This window comes from Anas platyrhynchos, chromosome 2 (genome assembly GCF_047663525.1).
Source record: "Anas platyrhynchos isolate ZD024472 breed Pekin duck chromosome 2, IASCAAS_PekinDuck_T2T, whole genome shotgun sequence".
Lineage (NCBI taxonomy): Eukaryota > Metazoa > Chordata > Aves > Anseriformes > Anatidae > Anas > Anas platyrhynchos.
In genome coordinates this window covers 11,214,014-11,241,447 of record NC_092588.1, presented here as the reverse complement: position 1 = coordinate 11,241,447, position 27,434 = coordinate 11,214,014, and the positions used below count along the sequence as shown (strand labels likewise).

At 43.4% G+C, this 27,434-nt stretch overlaps 1 protein-coding gene across 3 annotated transcripts in view; it reads left to right on the top strand.

Annotated features, from left to right (window-relative positions):
* NSMCE2 (NSE2 (MMS21) homolog, SMC5-SMC6 complex SUMO ligase) overlaps positions 1 to 19,127 on the top strand; it is a 127,237-nt gene extending 108,110 nt beyond the window's left edge. For 2 of the 3 annotated variants that reach the window (XM_038173778.2, XM_038173779.2), the window contains 3 exons: positions 15,421 to 15,524; positions 15,845 to 15,951; positions 18,748 to 19,127. In XM_038173778.2, the coding sequence (XP_038029706.1) occupies positions 15,421 to 15,524; positions 15,845 to 15,951; positions 18,748 to 18,862 (326 nt within the window). In that variant the 3' untranslated portion in view covers positions 18,863 to 19,127. Of the gene's footprint in view, positions 1 to 9,344; positions 11,011 to 15,420; positions 15,525 to 15,844; positions 15,952 to 18,747 lie in introns of those variants that run through there. The other variant, XM_038173780.2, reaches the window with a different exon arrangement.
* The last annotated feature ends 8,307 nt before the right edge of the window (positions 19,128 to 27,434 follow it).

Here is a 27,434-nt window from a genome sequence, read left to right as displayed (position 1 = left end):
TATCAGACCTGCCTGAACATATTCCTCTTCAGTATTTAAATCAATTTGTAAAATAATATTTTGATTATAAGGTTTCCTAATTTCTAAAATGTTAATAACTCCGCGCATTTCCACCCATCTATTTGTGTAATAATCACAAGTATTGCTCAACGGATTAAATCTGATGCTGGCCTCTGATAAGGAAGTTTTCATCATTTCAAGTCATATTTGAATATAAGTTGCTAGTATTTGTTAAGTGCTCTATCTCAAACAGCTTTACATACAGCGTTAGAGCTGTGCATTACCTCCAGTTAGTTAATTTCCTTTTGGAAGGAATGTGCGACGTTGTACTGCTAACTAAGGTTTCAGTTAGAAACTCATCTTTACATTATAATGCTCAACCCACTTTAAATGTTTAAGTATCCAATAACTAAATCTTTGTGATGTTGCATGCTAGAAAAGGTGCCTGTGGCTACCTATGCCAGACAAGTCTGCAGGATTAAAGTGGGAGTGCAGCGGGGTGGTGCTAATGCTACTGGTTTATACCAGTTTTAGTGTGTTAGCCCTGCCTGATTTCTGTTCCTTTTTCAGGGTTTTAGATCAGTGTGAGCATGCTTACCTGAAGGATTCTAATTACGTTCTCCAAGTAAAATTCCCCTGCATCTTCAAAAGCATTTTGCATTATTTGATATTTGTGGTATTTGATTTTTCATGCATAAATGCGATTTGTATGTGTTACTTAAATTCTAAATTTTGTGCGATCAACAGAGTAGATAAAATTCTTCTCAGGACATTTGCCATGACAGCAGCACATGCAAACAAGGATTTCCATCCTTCAGTGAACTTTGGGACAACAAGATCTCTGTTGAACACAGTCAACAAGACTGCCCTCGTGGACCTTATTTCATGATCAGGATCATAATATGCAGTAAAATTTCCTATGTAGTGAAAAAAAACACACACTCCTTTTGTGATTTGAGAGAGGAGAAAACATTTTGTAAGGTCCTTAAAAATTCAGACTTGTCAAAAATGAAAAGTACGTTTATATAATGTACATTGTAGGATCCATTGCCATGTCAGTGTGCAGATAGCAGAATGCACAGTCTGTATGGCAGCATGTGATATTGTTTATGATCAATGCAGACACCCCAAATGCAGCCCGAGTTTACCAAATCCAGGTGATCAAAACACCCAATTAGTCAAAGATGTTTTCTTGCCTCCAGAATGAACTCAGCTGTTGTGGAGGGCTGATTAGTGTGCTTCGGAGACCTGTAATGAGGAAAAACTTAATTATTCAGATTCATCAGCTTGCAAAAGTGTTGGATGATGCCACAGAAGTCTGCTCAATCAGCATTCCAGACCATGTGCAACCTGAGCGTTTAATAGTGGTCATGGGTTGTTTTAGGCATATACTTGAAGGTTAACCCAAGATTTCCAGTAATGTTTTCCATTTACTGAAGAGATCCCCTCTTCTAGGCAACTGGTTGTTAAAGCTTATCTGAGAAGCTTCGCTTTACATGCTGAACAAATTGTTATTAATTATGTAGTGTCATAAAAGCACTGCCTCTTCGCTATATAAAGATGTGTTCTCTGCCCCAAAATGCTTGCAATCCAAGATAAGTGAGACGAGACAATGAGAAAGCTGTTAAAGACAAGGAGGGTGTGGAGTGAGAGCAGAGGCAGATAAGATATAAAAGAAGAACTTGCCAGATAGGACTCCTGCAGGAGCGGGCCGTGAGCATGCACTACCCTTGGGGACCTTGGGAGAGCTGCCACACCTGCCAGAGCACTGTGTGATTTACGGATAAAAATCACCCACTTCCCTCCTGCTTGGGCAGCGCTGGCTGCCTTGATTGTCATCGTCGCTTGGTTCCCACTAAGTGTCCCTTTACTTCGTGTGTCTGTGCCCCATCCCTTCCATGACAAACGCTCTCCAGAAGGACGGGAGCCCCGTGGCTTTCCCTCAGTGCCCCCAGTAATGACTTCCGTTGTCGAAACAGCAGCAATCCCTGAGCTAGTGCTAAACTAAAGCTAATAATATAGCTTTGCTGATTGAAAGGAATCTTAAAATGCTCTGCAAGTACAAACTGTGCGCACAGCTAATCTGTAGAAACAAGCATGCGGCTTGGACACCATCTCTGTCGCTCCACCATCTGTTAGCTTCACACACCTATTATGTTTTGTCTTTAGCAAAGTGTTTCTTGGCTTTTCTAGACAAAGCTGTTTTTAAACTTCAACAGCTTGGCAGCTGGACACATTTTGCGGCAGTAAAAATCAAGGAGAAAAGTGGGAGGTGCATTTGACAGAGAAGGAAGGGAGCGTTCTGAGCCCAAGAGGAACGTACCCCGAAGTAGGCAGCAGGTTTGAAAATAGCACTAAAGAGGTACAAGAAGACTGAAAGTTGGAAGGAAGAAGCAAGCCATTTTTTCCTCCTTTTGACAGAAACCTAGGGAATAATGAAGCTAGCAGCTCCTCTTTTATGGAAACTCTAGCCATCACCACAAGCAAGAATTTCCATTTCTAGCCAACGTGTAGCTTTCTGTCTGGGAACACTGGGTAAAATTCTCATTGTATCTTATCAGTGAGGTACCCAGAGTACCACAAAGTGAAATCAGAAGTCTTCTCTGATCATAGACAGCATGGCAGGGTCAGAGAGCTGAGGAAATGACTTTTTGAAGAGCTCTTCCGACATGTCAACCGGCGGCGTCTTTTACAGGAAAGTAGGCTAAAGTCTTTGAAGGTAAAAAATGCGAACAGAAACGCTAACCAATTATTTTGTCTTTGAAAAACATAATGCCATATCTAGGTTTCAGCAAAGTGTATTAGTCTAAAAGAAGTTGCTACAGACACCTACTCCAGCTTTCATTTGTTTTCCTTGGTTGTTAAATTTTTCTATATTTTGCTGTTCTTGAGATGGCTGCAGTAGCTCTCTGACAATACTTCTCAGGGAAGATGCTTAGGGAGTCTGCAGGCCTGCGGATGCTGCCAGAGCCAGGGAAAATGTTGGGAATTTGGATGTTCCAGCAGGAGCTTGTGAACTGCTGAAAACAGTGCATCTTAGGTGTTCCACAGGACCAGCAGGAGAGGTACTGAAGCAACCACATATACATGCAAAGTAAATAGTTTGCTCTGCCACTGCATTAGCAAGGAAACCACTTCAAACAACTCTCTCTACCTAGGGAAAAATGTAGTAATAATAAGCAATCGCATAAGTCTCCACTCCTTGCCCCAGAGGTTGTCTACTAATCCTTAGGAGCCTTTGCACTCTGCAGGCTTCCTTTTTCTATCCTCGTCACTGCAAAAGTATTTGTATGGGTCAGAGGCATAGTACATGTAGAAGGAAAATATTATTATAGAAAAAAATGAACAGTTCTCCAGTGAATCCCTTTATCTGTGAGAAGTAAACAGCATAAAGTTTATCTTCCTGAAGGGAAACAGAAGCCTGTTAAAAGAAGTTTGAAATCCCTACTGCATGCGGGTTGCTGGAAGTCCATTGGGCTGCTACTTCTGGGAGGAAACTGACTGCACTTGTGAGGGTTTTCTTTCCTTTCATTTTAAAAGCCTCCTCTGGTTTGAGATCTCCCTGTAGCTAATTAAAACAGAAGGCAGAGAGACATTAGTTATGCACCAGAGTGGGAGTCAGAAGATGTAAGCGCAGTTCCCAGCCCTGCTACCGACTTCCTGGGTGACCTTGGGTAAGCCTCTTGATGTAGATTTTCAAAAGACCTTTGGGCCAAATTTTCATATTGAAGTTTGATTTTCAAAGGAGCTCAATATCTAGTGATTTCCATGCTGTTGATTACGGACAGAATTTCAAGCGAGCTCAGCAGCAAATGTGCTGAGCTCATGTGAAAATCCAGCCCTTAATCTTTTTCTGCCTCAGTTTCCCATCTCTGACAGTGCTGGTAAGATATTTTCCTTGTCTGTCCTGATTATTTAGACTGTAGCTCCACAATGCAAGAAATTGTCTTTTCATGAACGCGTATATTGTCTTGTACAGTCTCGTTTGATCTCTATTGTGGTTTTTAGGCATTGCTACACCAGCGATATGTTTTAGAAGAAAAGAACCTGTAATCAGAAGAAAGCTTAATTGTTCTGTCAGGTTTGGATCTGGGTGAAGAGATATACTAATTCCTTTAGTTTGCTTGGGAGAATGTCATCTGGAGAACATCAAAAGCCATATTTAAAACAAGAATATATATGTTAGCTGATTTCTCTTGTCCACCAAGGACAGTTAATCTATCAGAGAGGCAGGTTAGATGAGTTTGGCAGGATCTGATCAGGAAAAAAAAATGCATTGACTGCCTCTTACTGCCTCGTTATTCTTTTGCTGCTTATAATTGAGTTGTTTAGTAACTTGCTGAAGCATATTTTCAGGTGCTGACTGGTGTGGAACTCCTTATACCTTCCTGCCCCCCTTGCTAAATAATGTCATCACCCCTGTAGTTCCTACTGCACCGACTCTGTTTGCACTTTTCCCACACTGCGTGCATGCTCTTGCAACATCTCTGCGCAATATAACATTCTCTGTTGGCAAAGGTATAGAGTGCTTCTTCGCTTCATAAATGCTGTTTGCTTCCCCGGACCCACTACAACCCATTCCTGAAATTCCAGATCAGCCCTGTCAGTGATAATCGAGCTCCTCGTTTCAAGCCCTGTGCTGTACAAGCCAGAGGCCAAATGTAGTAACCCAGGAATGCGTGATTGCAAAGACTGTCACTTCCCAGGGAGCAGTGCTGACTGCTGAACGACTGCCCTGTCCGCATACCTGTGGGTGTCACTAACACAGTGACTCTTCCCTGCCACGTTGGTCACCCATGGGTGGACGGCACCTCAAGCAGCTGAAAGTTCGGGAGTGATCATTTCCGATGGTGACAGAATGGGCACGCGACTCACTGCTGTTCCCTGCATTGCCCTCTACCCTCCTGCTGGAATTAGTTGTTGTTCCGAGGATGAGCCCTATGAATTGCCCTTCTGAGACTTTGTGTGTTCTCATTTCTACAAAATAGGATGCTGAATCACGATCAGCCTTGCAGTGAGAAAACTGGCAGGCCACTTCTAGGAAGTCCATGGCTGTGGCAGTTTTTGGTTAAGGCTGAGTGTGTTTCGTCACGGGGAGCTTAGCTGTGTCTTTTGCCTGTGACTAGTGTTTTCTGTTGCTTTTTTTAAAGGATATCATCCCTTTGTGGTCTGTACGAAAAGGCTATTTCAGCTTCATAATCTAATGAAAGATTTCCTAAATTGTGTTACTTGTTCTACTGTTAGCATGCAAGCCACACCAAGGCAGTATTTGATCCTGAAAAATGGCTGTCAGTGCTGGCATCTGCAAATAAAAACCTAGAATAAGGGAAATACTGAATCTGTCCTTAAAAAATTTCCACTCCTCCCAGTCGCTGAACCCAATTCCCACACAGGTTTACTAGCTATAGCTAAACTTGTAGAAAAGGAGGAATTTGAACTGCCTCTATGAGCTAGAGAGTCTCAGTAACTCTGACCTAAGCTTAACCTTCAGGGCTGTGCTTGATTTCTGATGTAAAACAAGCACCAACCATGTCTTATCTTCAGAGTTTTGAAACAGGGTAGCTCCATTGCATTCTTTTTTGTTTTTGCTTTTTGTTTTTGTTTTTTCCTTAAGCAGTGCATTTATTTCTAGAGACCGAATCCTGATCTTAGCACACGCAAAGGGATTGAGTGTGTTCCTGCTAGAGCTGATGTGCCAGCCAAAAAGCTGCAAGGGAAGCTAATAGTTCATTAAGAGGACAACAGCGATGTTACTCCATCCTGGCAATAAATAAAACATTGAAGAGGTGAGCTTTGTTAGAAAGATGAGAACTGCCACGTGGTTTAGCTGTGTGCTCACGTTGCCATTACTATGAAGTGCAAGTGACACTGCCACTGCTGTCCCATCAATTCAACATAGCTGTGTCTTCCCGTGCTGTGTCTGTCCTGCTTAGCTGTTCATATTACTGCTGCTGTGTGTTTATGCTGAGGGTGTTTAAGTCCTTTCTCTGTCCCATTTCACTGCCTTGATCAGGAGAGGAAAATGCTGACATGGAGGAACCTTGAGGGCTTAAAAGACCTCATGCTTGACCTTAGTTAAGCCCATCACAGTCTTACCACTCTCCATAAAGCACAGCCATTTCCACATTATCCGGTTTTTGCACCATGCAAAAATGTCAAGGTGAAGTCTGAAGCGCGTGTGTTGCTGTGTAAATGACACCTATACAATGGTAATGCTTTTCGGATGCATGTAGCATTAATGATGATGTGCTCTTCCAGCTACACTCCTGGCAAATAAGAATCCTCAGAAAGAGATTTTAAATAAATATTGATCAGTTTTTAAAGCTAACTACTAATTACCATCAGAAGCTACCAGGTTGCTGCAGTTATAATCCATAAATATTTATAGCTCTGGTCTTTAGCGTTAGATTTTTTCTACTGACTGCCATTCAAGAAGCCTAATCTTAAATCACAGGTTGAGAAAAGTAACTGTTCAGCTGTTCCTAACTGCTGATAGCGTTATGTTTAGCTGCACAAGCCCCCATGACATTGTTTTGAAGGATGCTATATAAATTGGGATTGGCAACATTTTTTAATTTCTTTCAGGGAACAGTTTACTGAGGATTATTATAGTGAAGATCTGTTCAGTGTGCACAGTGTGGTTTATGCAGAATGTCTTCGTACACACACGTGCAATATGTCTCTGCCTTAACCTAAATGAAAACCTTGCAGTTTTGTGATTGAGCAATGGCAGATCTGTAAGTTCCTCTTAAAAAGAAAAAAAACAACATAGCTGTGAGCTTTGTTTCTTAACTTGTTTCGATATGATGTTAAGTGTTGTGTGGTGTTATTTTTTTTTCATTTTCCCATGTATTTTAGCAAAAGAGCACGATTATATGAATATGACTTACCAGAAATCGAACACATGTTCTTCAGTACAAGTGATAGTTTTCTCAGAGTAAACAACCAGATATTGTGCAATTACTAGAAGATACTGGTTTCTGTATTATATTTTGTGCTTTTAGCATGGAGCTGAGACATTTGCTAAGAATGCATTTGGAAACTACTCACAGCCGTGGTAATCTGGGGGAAGGCATGGCCCCGAGCGGGTCCCAGCGAGCACCCGGGGCCATGGCTGCAGCGGGCACGAGGCCCAGGACGGCGCTGGAGGAATGGCCACGATACGTGGGCAGCCGAACCCAGGAGTGTTTCAGCAGAGGTAGTTCAGGCAGTGCAAACTGAGTTCTCATGGCGAGGTGTGAAATACAGCGGAAATTCATTTCTATAGAAGAAGCTTGGGACGTCAGCACAGCCTCTTTCTCTATACATCTTAATCGTGTAACGCCAGCGAGCTGTGTGGAAATGTATGGTGCTTCAACTGTAAGCGCTCGGCGCTGTATATTTCTAACCGAAATAATTTCATTTCTGAAGTGGTTAAGAGTTCTTGAAAGCACTCCGAAGGGCTGAGATGCATTACTAATAGCAGAATTGCAAATGTTGCTCTAACCATTCATTCATATTCATTCTGAAATGAAATATCTCGCCTAACAGTTTCTTTTAAATGTCTTGACATTGGGCTTTGGGGGATAGGAAAAAGAATCTTTTGTCCCCAGCACTTCTTCAGTTTCACTTTTCCTTTCTTGTGAGCTCACGTCTGTATTCACGAGCGATACTGTGCACCTGTTTGTTCCCATGAAAGATGGTTGGTGCCATCACAAAATCACCACGGTTGTGTTTAGGGGTTATAGGTTCATGCCTTCTTGCCCTGTACCTCATAAATATTCTTACCGATGCCCCAACACACAAACTACGTGCACAGCTCTCCTGACACTGGGTCCTGTGGCATTATTTTGGTGACTATTTGAAGATGTTTTCCAGCAGGGCTAGTCAGGGAAGAACCACAGCTCTCTTTGCTTTCTGCCCCTCAGGTACCATGGAGCATTTCTGTCACAGGAATGTCTTCTAGCAGAAGCATGTTTCACATCAAAGTCCATCACCAGTTCAGCTTTTCAGAAGTGAATGACTACGGGAATGCACAAATGATGTCCTAAAAGGCTCACAGTCACCTCCGATCATACAGGTTACAAGATACATGACATTACTTGTTGTTAGAGACATCGTAGGTATGGTGTCTGCTCAGGGGCTAATATGGGGATAATTTGGCATGGATTGTTCAGAGAGCATGTGAATTAAATTTTCAGAACAGACCATCCAAGACCTGCTAGGGATTCATGTATAAAAGGATGTGGCTCCAAGGTGCTGTTAAAACCCGACAGCTGTCCTCTCAGCACTCCTGTCCAGCATCAACAGTGCCTTTCTCGAGTCCACTGTGGAAGTGGATTAGGCTAAACAGCCAAGAGGCACTCCTAGTGCAGAGCAAGAGCGTCCACACAGCGAGTGAATGCCAAGTAGCTAATGCATTCTGAATTCACACCCTCGCTTATTTTGCAACAGCTTCCCTGTGTAGGCAAGCCCTACATGTTCATGTCATTTGATGGTTAGCATTGCATCAGTGACATTCCAGATTCTGACCACAATGTTAGTAATGGAAAGTGGTTCATCTTCTAATGAAATGGTAGGGCTTTTTTTTTCTTTTTTTTTTTTTTTTCTGGTTGTAGCTTTTGCAACTTTTTGTTTCATGTGTGTGGGGTGAATTTCTTCTTCATTTTTCATGTGTGTTATTCTCCTTCTAGTCTCTGATATATCAAATGATGCTCTTGAAGCATGGAAATTGCCTGTATGCTGTATGAAGCCATGATTGTTAAGCCTTTTTTATTCCAAAGAGAAGACCCAAGTAATCTGTATGTTCTTTTCACATCCTTGTAATTTAGTAGCTTATGCCTGTGTATCTTTTTTCCTCAAAGATATTCCAGTTTTTGTCTTTCTTTGCTCTTATTGTGGCATCCCTAATACTTTTGCTCAGCAGTCATATGCCTGGCACCCTTTCATGTAGACCTAGAGTTTCCTGGTTGTTTAAGTAATCTGTTTATCGGTTGGGTTTATTTTCAGCAAGCCTTTGGTGTTTAACTTGCTTATTAAGTTTGCACGTCACTGTGGGTGATGATAGTTACGATGGGAGAGTATGGCCTTCTTAGATTTTCCAGAAATAGTGACTCCTCTGAGCTTACTGATGAGCCTCCATGACATCTTTTTAGGTAAGCTTCATCTCCCCCAGGAGCTTCTTCAGATCTAGTCCAGACTGTAGGGATGAGGAAACTGCTGTTTGAAATGTCATCCACGGACTTTGAAGTGTGGATTTCTCATGTTTGTATGCAATAACAAAGTAAGCAAGAAAGCTTCCTCTCTCTGTTTTCCGACCAAACTGTTCCAGTTGCGTGGTTTACAATCAAAGGTACACTTTCTGTTCACATTCCTAGGGACACAGCTCCCGCTGCATGCAAGCCAAATTTCCCAAGATTTCAAGGCAAAGACAACGTCTTGCTTCTCGCTCTGAATAGTGCATGAGTTGAAGGTTTCACGGGACAATTCTCTGGAGTTTTTTTTTTGCCTTTTTTTTTTCCTACGTGGGTTTTGTAGTCACATTTTATTCATTAATGGATTAGACAGTTATTTTTCTCTAACTTCAAGTCTTGTTATGTCTCCTTCGCTCCCAGCTCTGTAACTGAGTGTCCCAAAACACGTCCATCAATTCATAGTCTATCTTCGTTATAAGGTCATTCTGGAAAACTGACATCAGCCAGCTCTACCCTGTAGTGAAAGGATAAAATGGGAACAGTATTTCCATTAGGAAAAGTGTATTTTGAAAGACCTGTAGCTCAGTGGGACAATGTAAGGTAAAATACACATGAGCTGTGAATTTGATGGCATTAAAAAGGAGTTTATAGAGGACAGTTGCTTTGTGCAGGATACTGTCATTTCCTTCCCCACTCCTATTATGTAAAGAAACTCACAATTTGCTAATTTGCTCATCTAAATTACTCTTCGTACTCCAGGAAAATCGGAATGGCTTATAATCACAGGACTGTCATTTTATTTTGGGTGGACCAAGTCCACGTCTATATACTCCTTACAAAATTACGTGTAAAATGGGGCATATGTGAAGGACTTGTCAGTAGATTAACAGCAAATTGCTTGGCCTGGACAAGAGCAAGTAAATTTGCTATTGCAAGCTGGAGCAACATGTTAGAGGCCACCTTCCTTAGATCAACTTGTGTATTGCAACACCAGCAAGTAATCAAATTGTAATGTACTTTAATGCAAAGCCTAGTTTGGCTTGGTTGGCAAATTAAACTATCGTTCGCCTCTAGCAAAAGCAGAAAGCCTTTGAACTTTTTGACTGCAGCTGTAGCTTGCACACCTTATTTTCCCTTTTAAAAATCAAATTAAACTGTAACCTGCAGCCTCTGCGGTAAGTTTCAAGGAAAATTAAACTGTTGCTAACCTTTCTAGCAAAGATAACTGTCTCTAATCAAGCTGAAAAGTCCAGTCCTAAATTCCCCTTTCCAAGTTTAGAGAAATTCATTGCAGGAAAACTCCAGGGGCTATTAAGTACAAAGCTATTACCTCTGACTCAGGAAGTCCTTGGGCATGAATAACTAGAGACTGGGAAAGTTTATCGGGAATTTATTGCTCTGTGCTTCCCCTTCTCTTTCATTCCTCTTGCAGAGTTTGATGTGGATCTGTCTGGGAGGCAGGACACCACACAGCTGCTCTGCTCTGGTTCTCAGGCTCAAAGGCTGATCCAAATTCAGGACACCGACAGGAGCGCTGCCCTTGCTCCTCAGCATTGCCCCAGTGGTCTCGGCAGCATGTTTTGTGTAAAACAGCGATGGGTCTCGTTCCCTCCTTTTGACTTGTCCTTGGCCCTTTCTCACCGTGTGCTAGAAGCGGCCCAGGCCCAGTCACTGCCCCTTTCACTGATGTATCTAACTCTTGGATGCGATGCCCTTCAGCTCCCTCCCTCTTGTTATTTGCTTTGTCCTGCTGGCAGGAGCACTTGGCATTTGACTTGCCCTCACAACGTTCCTGTTTTGCTTGGAGCTCTCAGAGATAGGATTTTTCCCAGCCTGGGTGAGTTGCTGTTATTTCTATAGAGTCAGCAGTACAATAGACCCTCTTGGGAGCCAAGACCATGTCTGTCTGCTGGCTCAGTCTTACAAAGCCTCCATCCTGCATGCTTAACGTTACGCTTTGATTTCCGGGATTAGCGTCAGGCTGATGGCAGGTGAGAAGGCAGAGTGGTGCAGCACAAAAGGAAAGAAATCAATTAAGTTCACATTGCAACATGTACTTACTCGTGGCCAGGTTACAGCAAACTTCTCCGCCTTAGAGGAACAGGAATCGGGTAGAAGACGTTGTTATAGCCCTGGAAGCAGCGAGCAGACAGCAAGCAGTCTGTCTGTCATAAAAGTGGAAATGACAACAAAGAGGAGCTTTCCTCTGTCATTATTTTTTAATATGTGTACTATCCACGCTTAATATAATCCACAACATGGCAGGTAATACCTCTTCACTATGGTTTTCTCCTTTTTAAAAAGTTGGCTTAAAAGTTCGCAGTCTCTCGGCAGACTTGGTAAAAAACTGAGCTAAGGCACATTAGTCACTTTTTTATCAAGAGATGAAAGTGATTGAGATATAAAGTACAACCCGCTTTTAATTAAAATTGAATAAGTCAAAAACAGTTGGCAGTTGCAAAATTCATTATGATGTGTTACCAAAAATAGCTGCCTCTATGAGAATGCAGTTTTATTACAACAGTGGGCACTAATTACCTGTAAACAGCATTGCTGAGATAGCCAGATAGAAAATGTGTTAACACGCTCGTAACAGATTTCAGTTGGCTGGGATAGAAAACTAGAAACTCTTAAGTCTCTTAAAGTGTCATGCGTTAGAGTACCAAAATAGATGTATGTACTTCTGTTGCTTAAGGCAACATCTGAATTTCAGGAACAATAACTTAGTGTATTCTGCATCTGGTTTTAATTTGCAAGAAAAAGCCAGTTTTAGAAAAATGTAACCTGACTTAGCTGAAATATGCATGATTTGGTGTTCCTGTTTCTTCTTTCTATAGAGAAGTCATACTTAGAAACTTTTCTACATTTCATTTGGTAAAATTCCCTTAAAAAAACATTTTCCGATGTAAGTTTACAGGCGTAGATCTATGGTTTAGAACATCCTACTGACCAGTTCGGGATGTATGTATGTCTGTTCTTTTGTGTCATCTCTGCAAATTTTACTGTAATTGAAAAAGTTATTTTCCTCTCTCCTTCTGTAATCTAGAACATCAAGCAATAACAACAAATCTGTGGGTGTTTTATCTGATTTATGCTAATTTGCTATTGACATGTTTGAGGTATCACTTGCATCATCCCAGACTTACGTATTTATTATTAAAAATATTAGCTGCTTATGAAAAGGAAATATTTCAAGTAATTATTCATTTGTGCTGTGATGAAAACAGGGCCCTCTTGAAACCAGGGCCCTACTCTTCCCCTACTACTTCACTGCAAATGAAGTCCCAACGTGAAGTGCTTAAGATGAGCTTGCAGCAAGAGGAGAGTTTGAATCCATGAGGATTAATATATCCCCCCTACCAGGAATGGGTCTCAGCTTATCTTATTTCAGCCACTAAACGTGAGGCATCTAAATCACCTCCAAAGCCAGTAAGAGAGAGAGATAAACCCAGACTGTGACTTATCCCACATAATTTCAAGACCTGAGATGTTCAAGGGAAAGTCAAGCACCGGCACCCAAGCTTAAGCTAACATTTTCAGACTTGCATGCTTCAACACAGTCTCGAAATTCTTGTGTCAGTACCTAAGTAAACGCATGCAGAAGTGATGAGCGAAGGGGTAACTCCTCAGCAAAGTCAAAAGGTGCTGCACAAGGTGAGCGCTCCTCCAGAAGAGGCCACTTACGTGCCTGACTTGGAATGCTTAGATTAAAAGTAAAACCACAAGCCCCACATCTTAAAACCTTACCCAGCTTCTTTGGCAACTAAATCTTATTGATTAAAAAATAAAAAATAATCATCATCCTTTGTGATCAATCACCTGTGTGCTCCATCTTGCTAGCACTGCTGGATTCTAACTTGATGGGCTGCCACAATGTGCAGCCACACTGAGGGTACGTGCCAAGTTCACGAGGTGACACAAAGTACAGCACACTGAAGTGGATGCTTCCAGATGTTTTCAGCAGGAAAGGCTGGAGCTGCAGTACGTCAAAATTTGCAGATACATGAATTTAAGGGAATTCTGAATCTCATGTTCTTTGCTGGCATTACTCAGAGGAAGAAAATCAGTGTGGTGTTTACATAAACCAGCCCGTGCAGAAACTTGCTCCTACCAATGTTGGGAATATTCTTTGGCCTTACTGTTTAAATTGGATTTTACCCATTGCTTTGTATTTCAAAAGCATCCTTAAAAAAAAAAAAAAAAAAAAAAAGGAAAAAAGTTGTATTTTCTTTAAAATACTATGTGTTTATGATAGAATAACCCATATATATGAGCGGTCTAAAAATAATAGAAAACTGGTAACTGATGCAAGTCTTTTTCTGCTGTCTATACTATTGCAGTTTCAGTATTTAAAGGTAACTTTTGCCCACTTTTTCCTTCTGATTTGCAAATACTTACTTCTGTTAGGGGGTCAGTATCAGATAAAGGTATATTAGTATTCTTGGAGATGAAAGCCCTAAAGTTATTATTGACATCTGATATTTGAGCCTCTCTTCCCCTTGCATCTGCACCCTACTGACTGAGTGAGGGCTTGCTAACAGAAAGAGGAATACCCTTGGTGCTTGCCTGCATAAGTATTTGCAGGAACCAGGGTCAGAAACTTTCCTGAGCGATTGAGAAACTCTTGGTATGGGATGGAGAGAAGGGCAAGCTCTCTTGAGGAAGAAGAAAAACACACAAAGGAAGAAAACTGGCAGAGCGAGAGGTGCTGTGGTGAAGTGATGGCTGCAGTCCCCATGCCAAGAGTCCCTCACCCAGAGATGTGCTTGCTCCGTCCAGGCTAGGTGTGAGAGACTCTGCTTGCTCCAAGGGTGATGTCTTCTGTTATCATCCGGAAGGTGATGGCATTGTACAGGCACACGGGACTGACCCTAAGTTAGGAAACACTGGTCCTTAACAGATGTGGAGGACTGAATACCAGGGATGCAGAGATGGGCTGATAGCAAAGGGAGCCAAGGCTGGGACTTTGTAGAAGGCAAAATCCTAAAATGACTTTAAACCCTCGGTATTGGCTTGTGTTTCTTTCTGCCTCATAGGCAGGCAAAGCAAACTCAGGCCACTGAATGATTTTGTCCTCTCTGAACCCTGTGTTCTTGCCTTGCAAACTGGCTTGTGCAGCTAGAGAGAAAAATGTCCCGTTCAGCTTGGGACACCTTGAGAAATACGCCCCGGGGCACTGCTGCAGAAACACTGCAGAGTTCCCCCAAAGGAATGGAAACGCAGGGCAGGTGTTAACTTCATTTGTATTCCCAGATAACACTGCAAGATAAACAAATGCGCTCCACTGACAGCCCAGATTCACTATAACAGGACGAAGTTAGGAAAAGATGAAACAACGTGTAGACATTTATTAAGGCTACACTTAGCAACAAGGCACCCTCCTGAGCTGTTCTGGTGTCTCCGTTTTGACTCTGACTAATTAGTTTCTGCATGAAACCCCAGGCTGGCATGCCCGTGGGTACGCAGAGTTACACCTTGCCTTGCTGTTCTGGCAGAGGCCGGGACCTGCAGCATCTCTGGCTCAAGGTGGATTTCCTCCTGCCTGTCTGCCCTTCGTTCCCTGGCCCCGAGCCATCAGGTGTGCTCTGGGAGACGAAGGTATTTCGTTTTGGTAACCTCCTTAAGGTGACTCCAATAACGTTTCTGTTGTCTATCTCAAATAGCACATCCCTAGCTTTTGTTTTTCACTAATTGTAGTCTTGTTAAAATATAGTGCCGTCACTTTACAAATGATGTATTATGATAAATAGTACAAATTCCTCTTAGAGCATATACTGTGTATCCAGGCTGTATAGCGAGCCCATCTGTGACATTCAGACACAACCAATCTTGAGGGCAGGACTGCCAAATCTCCAAAAGCTTCACCTCATCTTTTATCAGATTTTGGGTACTCATCTGCAGGCTACTGGTCTTTGGTGAACTTGAAAAGGGGAAACCAAAGTCTTTACATATATATTTAGGCCAGCTTGCTTTCTTTCCCAGCTCTCCATTCTAACATTGGCTATAAATAGCTACTGGAAAAAAAAAAAAAAAAGGCTGCCATTAAGAAATCTACATTTTCTACTATTTTCTACTGTAGCACAGTAGTTTTTGCATTATAGGGAGTGGATGCAGAAATATGTTGTGCTATAGTAGATATCGCTGTGAGATAATGCTTGGCATATGCTGGACTTTATTTGCTTTTTTTTTAAAGCATTGGCTATCTATATTAAATATTAAATGAAAATTGTCTTGTTTCCTATTATAGTTCGCCTTAAATCAGATAATAATGATAATGATGCCATTGAACAAATCGATGAAGATATAGCTGTGACTCAGAGTCAGGTGAACTTCATTTGTCCCATTACACAGGTATGCTATCACTGCTACTATAACAGATTGTGAAATAGCTATTTCGTAGTCTTCCTTGGATTGTTCATTACAAATCTGTAATACTTGTGAAAAACCAGGCAGTAAAAAATTACAAGCATTATCAGAAAGGAGCAACGCTGCTTGGAAGAAAGCACCTTATAAGTAGCAATGCAGTTCACCGTGTGGGACCTGACCCTGTAATCTCGGTGTAATGCAATGTATGAGTGGTAAACAGACTTCCTGCTGTTTCGCATACATTTCATAAGAAGCACTTTCATGGGCATTATCAGCTCCTCTAAATAAAACCTTATTGATTACAGGTGGAAATGAAGAAGCCGGTTCGAAACAAAGTCTGTGGGCATTCCTATGAGCAAGATGCCATTCTAAAAATTATCCAGACTCGAAAGCAGCAAAAGAAAAAAGTCCGGTAAGCTAACAAGAATGTGTGGAAAAGCTATTTGCTTTGCTGTGTAAGTGGAATTTTACTCCACTTGTTCTAGGAAATGTATTTGGATTGGCAAGGCTGCAGGAAGTAATACTTCAATGTCTGCCCAAGTCACAGTCTCCTCATTAGTACTGTACGCATGAAGGATCTTTTTTTTTTTTTATTTAATGAAAACAATGTGCAAGGAAATATTCAGGAAGTGTGTGGGGAAGTTACAGCTACTCACGGTACCTGCACAGCAGAATAAAAGAGATTTTATATAGCTGTGAACAACAAAGAGAAGCTTCATAAAATCCAGTTGCTCATTTTATTTCCGCTGCTTATTTAGCAAGCCTTAGGGTTAATGAAAAAATAAACGTCTCCGCTGTGCACTCTCTTTTGCAGTTATATTCCAATACAATTAGAAATAAGAAATAATAAAAGTCAGTCTCCTAGGTAGTATAGAGTTTAAGAATGATCAGATGGGATTGAGTACTTCTTACTGCAGTGCAGTGAGATAATTTTGACTTTATAGCACTAAAGCAGCTTGCCACTTTCCACATAGGACATATTTTGTTGAATGAAAACATGTAAAAGTTAAATTATTAAACCAGAAATTCTCCTTGAAAAGTTTAAAATTAGAATTGTTTCGATTTTCCAAAAAGAACCCCAACACCTAAGTGTAAAAGAGAAAAAAAAGGTCTCAAACACTTTTTAGAGCACATGGAGTGGACATGCTATGTCATGAACTGTCGTCATTAACTTCACATTTGTTTTTACACCAAAAATGCTAGAGCTTGATGTTTTGGGGGTTAATGACCTCATGGTAACTTCCAAGTTGTGATCTTAATAAACACTCAGTTTGCTCAGGAAGGTCTGTAGAGAGTCTATCAACCTGATCTCTCCAGAGATAATGCTACAATCAGCTGACTTCCTCCATCTGTAGCTCTGGCATTTCTGTTACTCCACACGCTCCTCCACATGGGTACAAAGGTGGAGCAGGACTTCTTATTCCACGCTTCTTCCTGGCTACAGGGAAGCGCTGCTACCAGATCAGGCACCCATGGGGATGGCACTCTGAGGAAGGGGAGTTGGGAAACAGCTCCCAAGCTGGAGAGGACAAAGTGAGAGTTGTGGAGGACGGGGTCAGGCTTGGAAGCAGGTGCTCAACAGCCCCGAAGCACTACACAAAATACCTTCTGGAATATGGAACTGAATTTAGGATGTCCATATCTAAACATTTCTCTGTGGTGTTAAATCCATCAGGAAAAGATCTACTCTCTACTACCATGAAAATGAAGAGTAAAAATCTCCACCGAAGCTGTAAAATGCCCAGCTTTAAAGCTACGTTATACCCAAACTGTAGTGATTCGTGCAGTCTGAATCCTGGCAGTTCTTAATCTTGGGTTTTGAGCTTGCAACCTTCCTTTTGTTACAGGAGGTACTGCAGCATGGTAGAAAAGCCAAAACCAAGCAATAGCCAGACCTCACTGTAACTAAAATAAGAAAGATTTCCTGCTTTTCCCTGCCCAATCTCACTGACTTGCTCTAATTTTAATGTTTCTTGAGAAAATGCAGTCTTTAAAAAAACCATAGCCTGCCGTGGTGGGAAGCCAGGCTAGTGCATGCAAGGAGTTCCTCATTCGAGCTCACCACCCTGGTTGTGCTGCTACTTTTCGGTGTGTTTGGCAGTCCCCTGGCTGAGCAGCAGCTCTCCAGCTGGCACAGGCACAGCCACCAGCTTTGTGCTGGCAGACGTGCCGTATTCTTGAGGCCGTTCTGATGCATCTGGTTTGCTCACAATTTTCCACTGCGTGGAAGGACACGCTAACACTTTGTGTTTACAGCAAACCTTGGAAGCTTTTCTTCGGACTTGTTATTCATTAATCTGTGAAGTTATTGCTCTAATAAGGTGATAAATGGGAAAACTGAGGCACAGAGCAATTAAGTGGCTTACTCATGACAAACACAGTAAGCTGTGGGCACGTCTGGAATAAAAGCTGTGAGTACTGAATGTAAATAAGTTCAGCACCCGAGATAAAGATTATTCCTAATAGGGGAAAAAAATCAGAAAAAGTATGATTTCTGACCACTGGCACTGTCTGTGAATGTTTAGGCCACTGCCAAAGGAAAATGACCTCTGGTCCATGAATATTTTTCAACAGTAGTATCTTTCTCTGACTGTCTCAAGTAGTTGTAAGCCATTTTGTATTTGATCTTCATTTAGAGGCTGTTCATTTGACCCCGTCTCTCCTTTCTGTGCTTTCTCAGTTCATAAAAGGACTGGCAAATTTTCACACCGACTTGATGTTTCCCTGATTCATCAGTCAGCCCCTGCAAGTCTCCTTCTCTTTTATCTATTTCCCTAGAAATTAATTTCCCTATTTATCTATCAGCGAAGATTATGCTGCTCCACTGCAGGTTAATAGGGCAAGAAGTAGTTACCTGCAGCTTAGAGAGGGCTTCAAAGGGAGAAAGCAGCACAGCAAGGTTTCTGGGCAGTGTTAGTACCCTTACTAATGCGGGCAGCTTGTGTACAGGGAGCAAGAGAGCGATCCCCAGGTGAGAGGTTCCACCTCTCCCCTCTTCCTTCCTTCAGCTGTTGATTCCCTCCACTGTAGATAAACGGATTTATTTTTCCCAACAGAGAACTGGTGAAGCGGAAAAGAGGTAACGAGCTGCTGATAGAGAGAGTGAATCCCAGATAAATACAATAAAACAGCAGATGTCGTTTAAAAGCCTGTATCTGACTAATACAATTCTTCTCATTTACCCGAGTCTCTCTTTTCTTTTTGACAGCTGCCCTAAAATTGGCTGTAGCCATGATGATGTAAAAGAATCAGATCTAGTGCAAGACGAAGCACTTAAAAGAGCGATTGACAGTCAGAATAAACAAAGCTGGTCAACGCTGTAGAAGTCAGCTGGAGATGTTGCTGCCACAAAGAAAATTTGTTATTAGAGATCTTGTGAGATAAGCTGCTGATTGTGAGCAGGTTGTGTAACTGATTGTTATTTAAAGGGTTTCATTTATAGGCAAAGTTGAAGGTCTCAGCTGTAACTGGAAGTGCTTTCTTAAACTGCCAAATATGAGGGATTCCAGTGTAGCTCATTGTTTTCTCCCCTTTCTGAAATTCAAAAATCTTAGATTTGATAAATAAAATGTGATTTTGGTTATTTAACCTTCCGTGTCAACGTGTTAGTTATTTCAGCCTGTTAGAGATGCAGATTTTGCCAGCATTTAACAGTGATTGCTTCGCTCAGTGTTTCACATAGCTCTGTTACTGTCTCTGTAAGTGCTGGGAACGCTCAGAGTTGGGCACTGACCACAGTTTACCCAAGTTATATGCCCTGCTTGGGAGTGCTTCCCTGTTTTGATACAAACCTCAAGATACTTCAGAGGAGTTTAATTTCCATGACGTGCTACACGTCTGTACCTTGTGTGTGGCCACACAAATTTACCGCTCACCTTTGGGGATCTTGGCCTTGTTCTTATAATCATTGAACACTCTGCACTAAATTATGCTTCTCTTTTGAAATGCAGAAGCTCTTATTTCAGATTTTGTGTGTGTGTGTGGAATTCCCAGGGAGCTTTGCTGTAACACTGTATGTTAGGAGACTCCAATTATTTACAGATGTGTTCCAGTAACTAATTTGTAGACAATACAAATATATTGTAACCATATGACTTGAATTTAAAAACAGATAACCAAATATTATATCCATGCATTTAGGTACAAATTCAATACAAGATTTAAGCTTTGTGACACTCGGTATTTGCTATTGAAATTGATCTGCAGACTAGCAGATAAGATGCTAGGTATATGCAGCAGAAATAGCCACAGGTAAAAAGAGCTGCCTTGGTTGGTGGTCAGGTGGCATGTCCAGAATCACAGAGTGGGTTGGGTTGGAAGGGACCTTAAAGCCCATCTGGTTCCACCCCCCTGCCATGGGCAGGGACACCTCCCAGCAGCCCAAGCTGCCCAAAGCCCCATCCAGCCTGGCCTTGGACACCTCCAGGGATGGGGCATCCACAGCTTCCCTGGGCAGCCTGTGCCAGGGCCTCACCACCCTCTGAGTGACGAATTTCTGCCTTATATCTCAATCTCAACCTACCCTCTTTTAGTTTAAAGCCATTCCCCCTTGCCCAATCACTACAATATCTTGGCATGTGTGAAACTGAAAATACAGGGCTCTTTGAGCTTTGGGATCCTTGGTGGGTTAGATGTTGTTTTCCCAGGTCATTTTTCTGAACTTACAACCTGACATTAAATATAAAATGCAACCATGTTACCAAAATGCTAAGCTTTTCATTCTGGGCTGCTGTTTGCTAACAGCTTTCCTTTATTAGACCGTTATTAACCCCAATTGCACTTTGAGTGCAAACCACTTCAAGATGAAATTATTATTTTGTAATTGAAGAATATTAATCTGCAAGCTGATTTCATAGCTAAAAAAGGGAACTGGGCCATTATTATTTGCACTGAGCATTTGTGTTCAAAACACTTCATGGGAATTAGCTGGATAATTTTCATAATGTGGTTTAACCCCAAAGGTCTATCTTTTCAAAACTCAGTAGTGATCACGAGTACTTCTGTCTGGAAGCCCAGCTGAAATGTTTGAAAGAGGCTGGGAGGGAGACTTGAGCAGCGTGTGCTTGTTTGTCTGCTTATGTGTGAAAGTCAGGTCCCTTTTCAGACATCTCGGGTCTCAGGCTAATCGCTTTTCAGAAGGTGGGTTGCTGAGTTTCAGGAAAGTGATACCATGAAATACCACAAGGGAGGATGTTAACTGTAGTATTGGAATAAAAAAAAGTAAAAACCAAAACATAACAAAACAAAAGTGGTGGTTGTGGTGGTGGTAGTGGAGGGATGTCCTAAGCTGTTGGTAGCTTTTTCTCAGAAAGAGAAACCTGTGTGAAACCTACGGTGGCTCCACAGTTTGCAGTTTCTGATAGAGGTCCGTGCATGTTGTCCTCTTGGCTCTAATTCCATCCTTACTGGTAATCAGTCTCCCGAGTTTTCAGAGGCAAAGATGCGTCTACAATTTCCATGGCCGCAGCATCGCACCTCAAATTTAGTTCATGTAGGTGTTGGGATGTTTAAATATACCTTCAAATAATACATAACATTATAAATGCTAGATTATACCCAGATTAATTTGTACCTACAAGCTGCTGGCATGGTGACAGCAAAATACAGGATCTTCTTTTCCTTCTTGGCTAGCCTGAGCTGGGCAGCGTTAGTGAATCAGAGAGCCTATAAATTCTGAAATCCTTCCCAGCCTTCAGCTGGGAGGAATGGACTGATTTTTGGGAGTGCTTCTTTGCTTAGCTTTAATAACAGTGACATATGAGGTTATGAGGTGTATGTAATTAAATAGAGGTAGGTTTCTTTAATCATCATACACCTCTTTTTCAAGTATGGCCACAGCCATATTATTCAGAAAAAGACAAATATTTGATGCACTTATGTCAGGATTGCTTAAAAGGGTCATGCCAAAATCAGTGATGTACTGCACAGATTCAACCGCTAGAGAAAACTTGTATTTACAGCAATCAGTGAAGCTGTGGTCCCCCAGATATTTGGCCCTTCTGAATTTAAACTGTGCCCAAGGAATCTTAGTACAATGAATGAATCTATTTTTCTCTGAACCCAGAATTTGAGCCATCCTGTTGCTTTTTCATGGCTGATTTTTTGATACTTGCAAGTACTTTTCCTTCTGAAATTGGAATAATCCAGGCTTGGTCACCAGCGTGAGTTGCAGCTGGCATTTACTAGGTGGAAGGACAGAATTGCCTCGGCAAATACAGAAGGCTTCTGTGCCTATCAACTGAGCTGATGGAAGCTATAAAACACTCCTGCTTCATCGGGGTGGCTGGAGTCAGTGGCAGCTCTGTGCTTTTCATTTGCAACGTCTGGGCTTCGTTACACAGCAGTGACCTCCCCGTTCCCACGCGTCCCACGGCCCACATAGACTCTGCTCTGGGTAGAAGTAGCTTGCAAGAGTTAAAGAATAAAAATAAGTTTCTGGGATGAATAAGCTGATCTGTATGATTCACAGAAGTGGAAACAACAGCAGTTAAAGCTTCAAATCTTAATCTGTTTTGGCTGTAAGATATCATATGTAAACAGGCATATGTTAACAGTTCACAGGGTAATTTGTGTCTCATTGTTTGACGTCAGGAATTTTGCAACAATATTTAAGGAAAGAAACTCAGAGGTGAGGCTTTTTTTTTTTTCTTTCCTGTTGCATAAGGGGTCCTTTACAAGTACAGCAAACCTAGAGACAGTCGGGGTCCCGATGTTAGATGTAGTAAGGGTCTGTCACCGACCTTCCCTGTCGGCCGGGGAAGACCCATGGAGCATTTTGACCGATTAAAGAAACGCCTAATCAAACATTAAAACAACTAAAAGGCATGGGAGATCTATATGCAAAAGCTTTCAGTGGTACCCTGGGGCACGAGGCTTTAGCACAGCTCTCTCGCTGGAACAGATTCTCCATTTTAAAACCAGAGACTCCCTCTGAAGCCTTCAAATCAGCGGAGCCATGACGTGTGAAGAGAAGAACTAATCAGGCAGGCATCTCATGGAAGATTTAGCACACTTGTGCTAAAAGGAGCACACATTCCTCTGAATCAAGGGTATATTCATCATTGCTGCTCCTGAGCTGTGATCTTATTCATTCCAGAAGCATCAAAAAGACTAAGGCTAAGTCAGTGCTCCCTTGAGAAATACCCGGAGCAAGAGCAGGGGCTGGAGGAAGTGATACCGATGACTCAACAGCCAAGGCCAACACACTGCCTTATTTTAGACAATGTCCTCTTGGATATACTCATGTTTCCTCATGAGTGGCTGATGACAAAGGTCTTACCTACCTGTGGTCACAAGTGCCTCATGACGTTTTTTTCTCAAGAATAGCTCGAGCGCTGTGGCCAAAGCGAGCGCAGGATTCACCGTGGGACTCGATTAACTTCCACTGCAGTTTCAAGTGAATGTCAAACTTCACCTGCCCTAAAAATCCCCCTGTGTGGACCCTGAGGTACTGTGTGGTCTGTCAGCTGAGCATTTCCCTGAGGGGTGGTGCTCTGTGATGCAGTGGGAATGATGCACCTAGGAAATGTGTTTCCTGGAGTGGAAACTGTTAGAATATCCCAAGGACAGTTCTAGTGCCAAAGCTTTAAAGCGATGTCCTCTCACTCCAAGTGCAGATTCTTCTGCAAAGCCATCAGTCAGCAAAGATTTTTTTCATTTTTAACACACAGGGTTCTGACTGCAAGCAGGGATTCCAAATCTTCCATAAATAACGATTTTATTTTCCAGCCCTAAAGCACTCACAGTGAATGCACGTTATTTCAGACACGTGGCACGGTCACAGCAGTGCCCAGAGGAGGATCCTGTGTGTAGGTGCCAGCGGATTTTAGGCTGCAAGCCAGAAACAGTAAGAGGGAGAAATATCACATTGATCGTCAAGCAGGTAAAATCCTGGGGTGCATGCAAATCACGCGATGGATACCCATGGATGTGCTTCGCCTTCTGCGTGAGCAATCGCCTTAACAGGACGGCACCAACATACCTAAAAACCTGCGTGATTTATTGGTTCAAAGCGCTGCCTAAAAACAGCAGCAGGGCTGGGGAGAGACTGTGCCTCACGCGGTTATTCGGATGTTAGTCCCGACCCGCAGACAGGGCATGAAAGCACGCACATGAATTGAATTGCATGGGAAGCTTACCAAAGGAAGTGTTTGCTTGTAAACTCAGTATGAATAGGATCTTCTCTGACCGCAAGGGAAATGGAGAGACGCTCATTCACTGTCCGCTTGTGCAATCAGCTTCTGAAGTAAAAACAGGGTTTGAGGTTTAAAACCTGAGCCTTCACACATCTCACCAGCAACAGAAGAAGCCTTCATGCTCCTTGGTCCACGCAGAAACAAAGTCAGGAGGTGCTGCTCATGAGACTCCCTGGATTTGATAACAGGGTTATCAAAAGGGAATTATTCGGCTTTCCTGGCGACAGCAGCCCTCAGAAGAGTTTCTGGGAGGGCTCGAGGGGAGACATCTGAACGCCATTACATTTCAGTTCTTTTGATGTCACTACACGCCTGTCATGTGTTTTATATCTCAGCGCTGAATCTGCCACTGAATTTCACAATGTGTAAGGCTGGTTGTAGGGTTACCACAGATGCGATTCCTGCTATAAAACGGGGCTTTTAAGTTCTTTATCACCTGGCCGTGCAACTTCTCTGCGAGCCTTTTCTGCGTGGGGCGAGTCTATACAGAGACTCCGTGGCAGATCACGGGCTCTCTGCTGGTTATACTCCACTGGCTTAAAGTCTTAACAGTAGTTTAAATATCATTAAATGGCTTGAGATAACTTGTAAAATAAAGATAGCTATTTTACATCATTTGCCTGATAGTTTAATATTCACTGAGACATTTGTGTGTCATGTGTCCGTCATCCGATAACTAAAATAATGACTTTTTAATTTCTTCCCATAGCAAGCACCCGGTTTATTTATAAGTGGCCTAATCTAATAGAGATTTACTCCGTGTGTCCCAGGAGATGCATTATCAAAGTAACCAGACCTGTCCCAAGCACTTGGGAAGTGGGGAGCTGGTTACACAATTCTCATTGCCGCCGGCTGCTCCAGTTACAAAGATAAAGGGTCAGAGAAGTGGAGCAGTGGAGATAACTCTGCGAGCATCTCGGGAGAAGCAGCTGAGCAGCTGAGCCTAGGCACGGGCTGAGGGTGAGACGGGCAGATGCCTGAACGCCACAGAAGAGAAATTCCCTTAAAATAACATGCAAGGAGAGGGGATGCCCGAGGTTCCCGTTGACTGAGAACTCCTCAGACTTCCTTAGGACGTGGGAAGTGCCTGTTGCACGCTGTTGTCCTTTGTCCTGCCAAGGACAAGGACTGTGTTCCCAAAGGCCACCCCTGCCCCACCTTCCTGCTCTTGGAGCATCCAAGGCCGGGTGTTTGGTTCCTTGTATTTGCTGGGTAGAGCTGAATTGCTCTCTTTGCATATGCTAAGCAGGTAGCTCAAAGAAAATCCTTTTCTGAGGGGGAGGAGGAGATGAGATGAGGAAGGCTTGAGCAGGGAGAAAAAGGCTGACCCCAATGGCTTGTGATTTCAGGCCACCAATGTGGGCGATACACCTGGATGCCCAAATGAAGTGACCTACCGTGGGTCTGAACACGAGGCCGCTATGGCAAGGGTAGGAGCCCCACGTCGTGCAAAAACCTTCTAATGCTGAAATGCTGCAGCAGTTCTGCTCTTCACAAAGCTCTTCCTTGAATCCCTACTTCTTTCTGCACTGGTCCATAAAAAAACAGGCTCGCATGCAAGCAGTGGCAGAGATGGTTGGGGAGGACAAGTTTCAGCCCTCCGAGAAGCACCAGTGCTGTGCAGCCAGCCACCCTTGGCATCCCTTTTTTTGGTTGGTGGTTTGGTTTTATTTTTGGATATATATATATTTTGTTTTGGGGATCCGCCAAAATTAGAAAAGACAGAAACCCCAAACTTGGAATCACTTCTCTTTCCGCTCAGTGGCTTGTTGGAAAGAACTTGGTGAGGGTAAGGAGGAGGCTGGATGTGGATCTTTCCCTGTGATCCATACCCAAACCTAACTGGGGATTACGAACTGAGCACTCTTAGTTTGGTTAATTGTTAATTTTGCATCGCTACTACACATTTTTTCATGATATTAATGCTATGGGAACCCATCAGCACACCAGTTTTAAAGAAGCCGTGAAGGTTTCCTGCTGGGAGGAGCTGCCCCCATCGTGCAGAGACCTTCTGCCGGCCAGATTTAACATACCTGGGTTCACCTCGGCCACATTTCGGTGACAGAGCCGAAAATTTTCTGTCTGTGCAGCAGCCGGGGGGCACCGACCAGATGCTGCTGCACACTTCTGTATGTCCGTCGCTATTTTGGCGAAGTGCCTACACCGTGCCCCTGTCCCCAAAACCCTTGACACGCTCTCCTCGCCCCACCTCATGCTCTCTCGGACGCAGCAAGCGGTGCGTTAATGCAGAAGCCGCCGGCCCAGTTGAGCCGGCAGCGCTATCCCCGTCATCAGCCTTCCAGGAGGGGAAACGTAAACCAAAAAAAGGCTGGCGGGCCCGCCTGCGTGCTTCACCTATAAGAGGAACGAAATAAACCAGCACGCTCTGGGTTGCGGTGAATCGCTCCGAAACAATCTGCAGACATTCGCCGAATTGTCTTTCTGTTACCAAAAAAAAAAAAAAAAAAAAAAAAAAAAGAAAGAAAGGAAAATGCAGCCCCTGGGATATCCCTTTATGGCATATGCATTTTATGTTTAAACGCATTAATGGGACTGCTATGCTGTGAGTCATCCAGCACCAGAGTTTCATGTGTTTCTTAAAATACACTACAAGGAGCTGAGGGCAGGCGGGGCTGTGCCGTGCAGTTATCCGCCAGGAATCCCGGCGGGTACCTGCGCTCATGGCATCACCACCACGCCGGGGACCCCATCCTGCTCCCTGCCTGCTGCTAATATGGGGGGACCGGAGCAGGATGGGTGCTGGGCCTGCAGGAACAAAACCCGGGCTCCCTCAGTTATTAGGGAGCCTCAGCACCGGATTGCAGCGCATTTGCATATATGTAAACAGCAAAGCTGGGAGAGTTTCCTTCTGGAGCACTCTTGTCAAAACTACAGCTGTCTGTGCTTTTTTTGTTTTTTTTCAGTGGATGATTTGTTGTCTGTTTTTCTTTTTTTTTTGCTTCCATTTCCTGGCAGTCCCAGCAGAAAACCTCTTTAAAGTGTGGCTTTAAAGCCATACTTCTGGGCTGGATGGGGGTTCTTGGGGTTGATCCTGCTCCTCACCGGCCACCTCAGCTGCTCGTGGGGATGCTGTGCCTTTGGGGGATGCTGTTCTTTTTGGGGATGCTGTTCCTTTTGGGGATGCTGTGCCTTTGGGGGATGCTGTTCATTTTGGGGATGCTGTTCCTTTTGGGGACAGCACATGGTTTCGAAATGGGGGCTAAAATTATTTCTGGTGGTGATGCCCACGCTCACCGATGGTGAGCACGCACCAGCACTGTGGGGCAGGCTTGGGGATGAGCAAAGGTTAAATAGTGGCTGGCGAGGCAACAGCGGGGCTGAGGTGGTGCTGAACCCACACAGGAGGGGTTCCTGGCATTGCAGCTTGTTTTTTTTAGGTTTCAGCCCACGGAAAGCCTCGGTGATGCCATCTCGAAGCCCGCCCCGAGCTTTCTGCCACCGCATCCCCGCAGCACCCTGCGGGTCGCCGACCCAAAGCATCGCTGCCACTTCCAGGGGGGGCTTCGCAGAGGCTCCCCTCTCCCTCGGCTGCCCCTTCCCTCGTCTCCAGCACCTCGGGCTTTCGGGGAAAAGGTTTCGGGGTTTCGGGGACCCCCAGCAGCCCCGTGCCCAGCCCGGCGGGGCGCTGCGGGGCGCGGGGCGGAGCGGGGCGCAGCGAGGCGGGGCCGAGCCTTCCTCC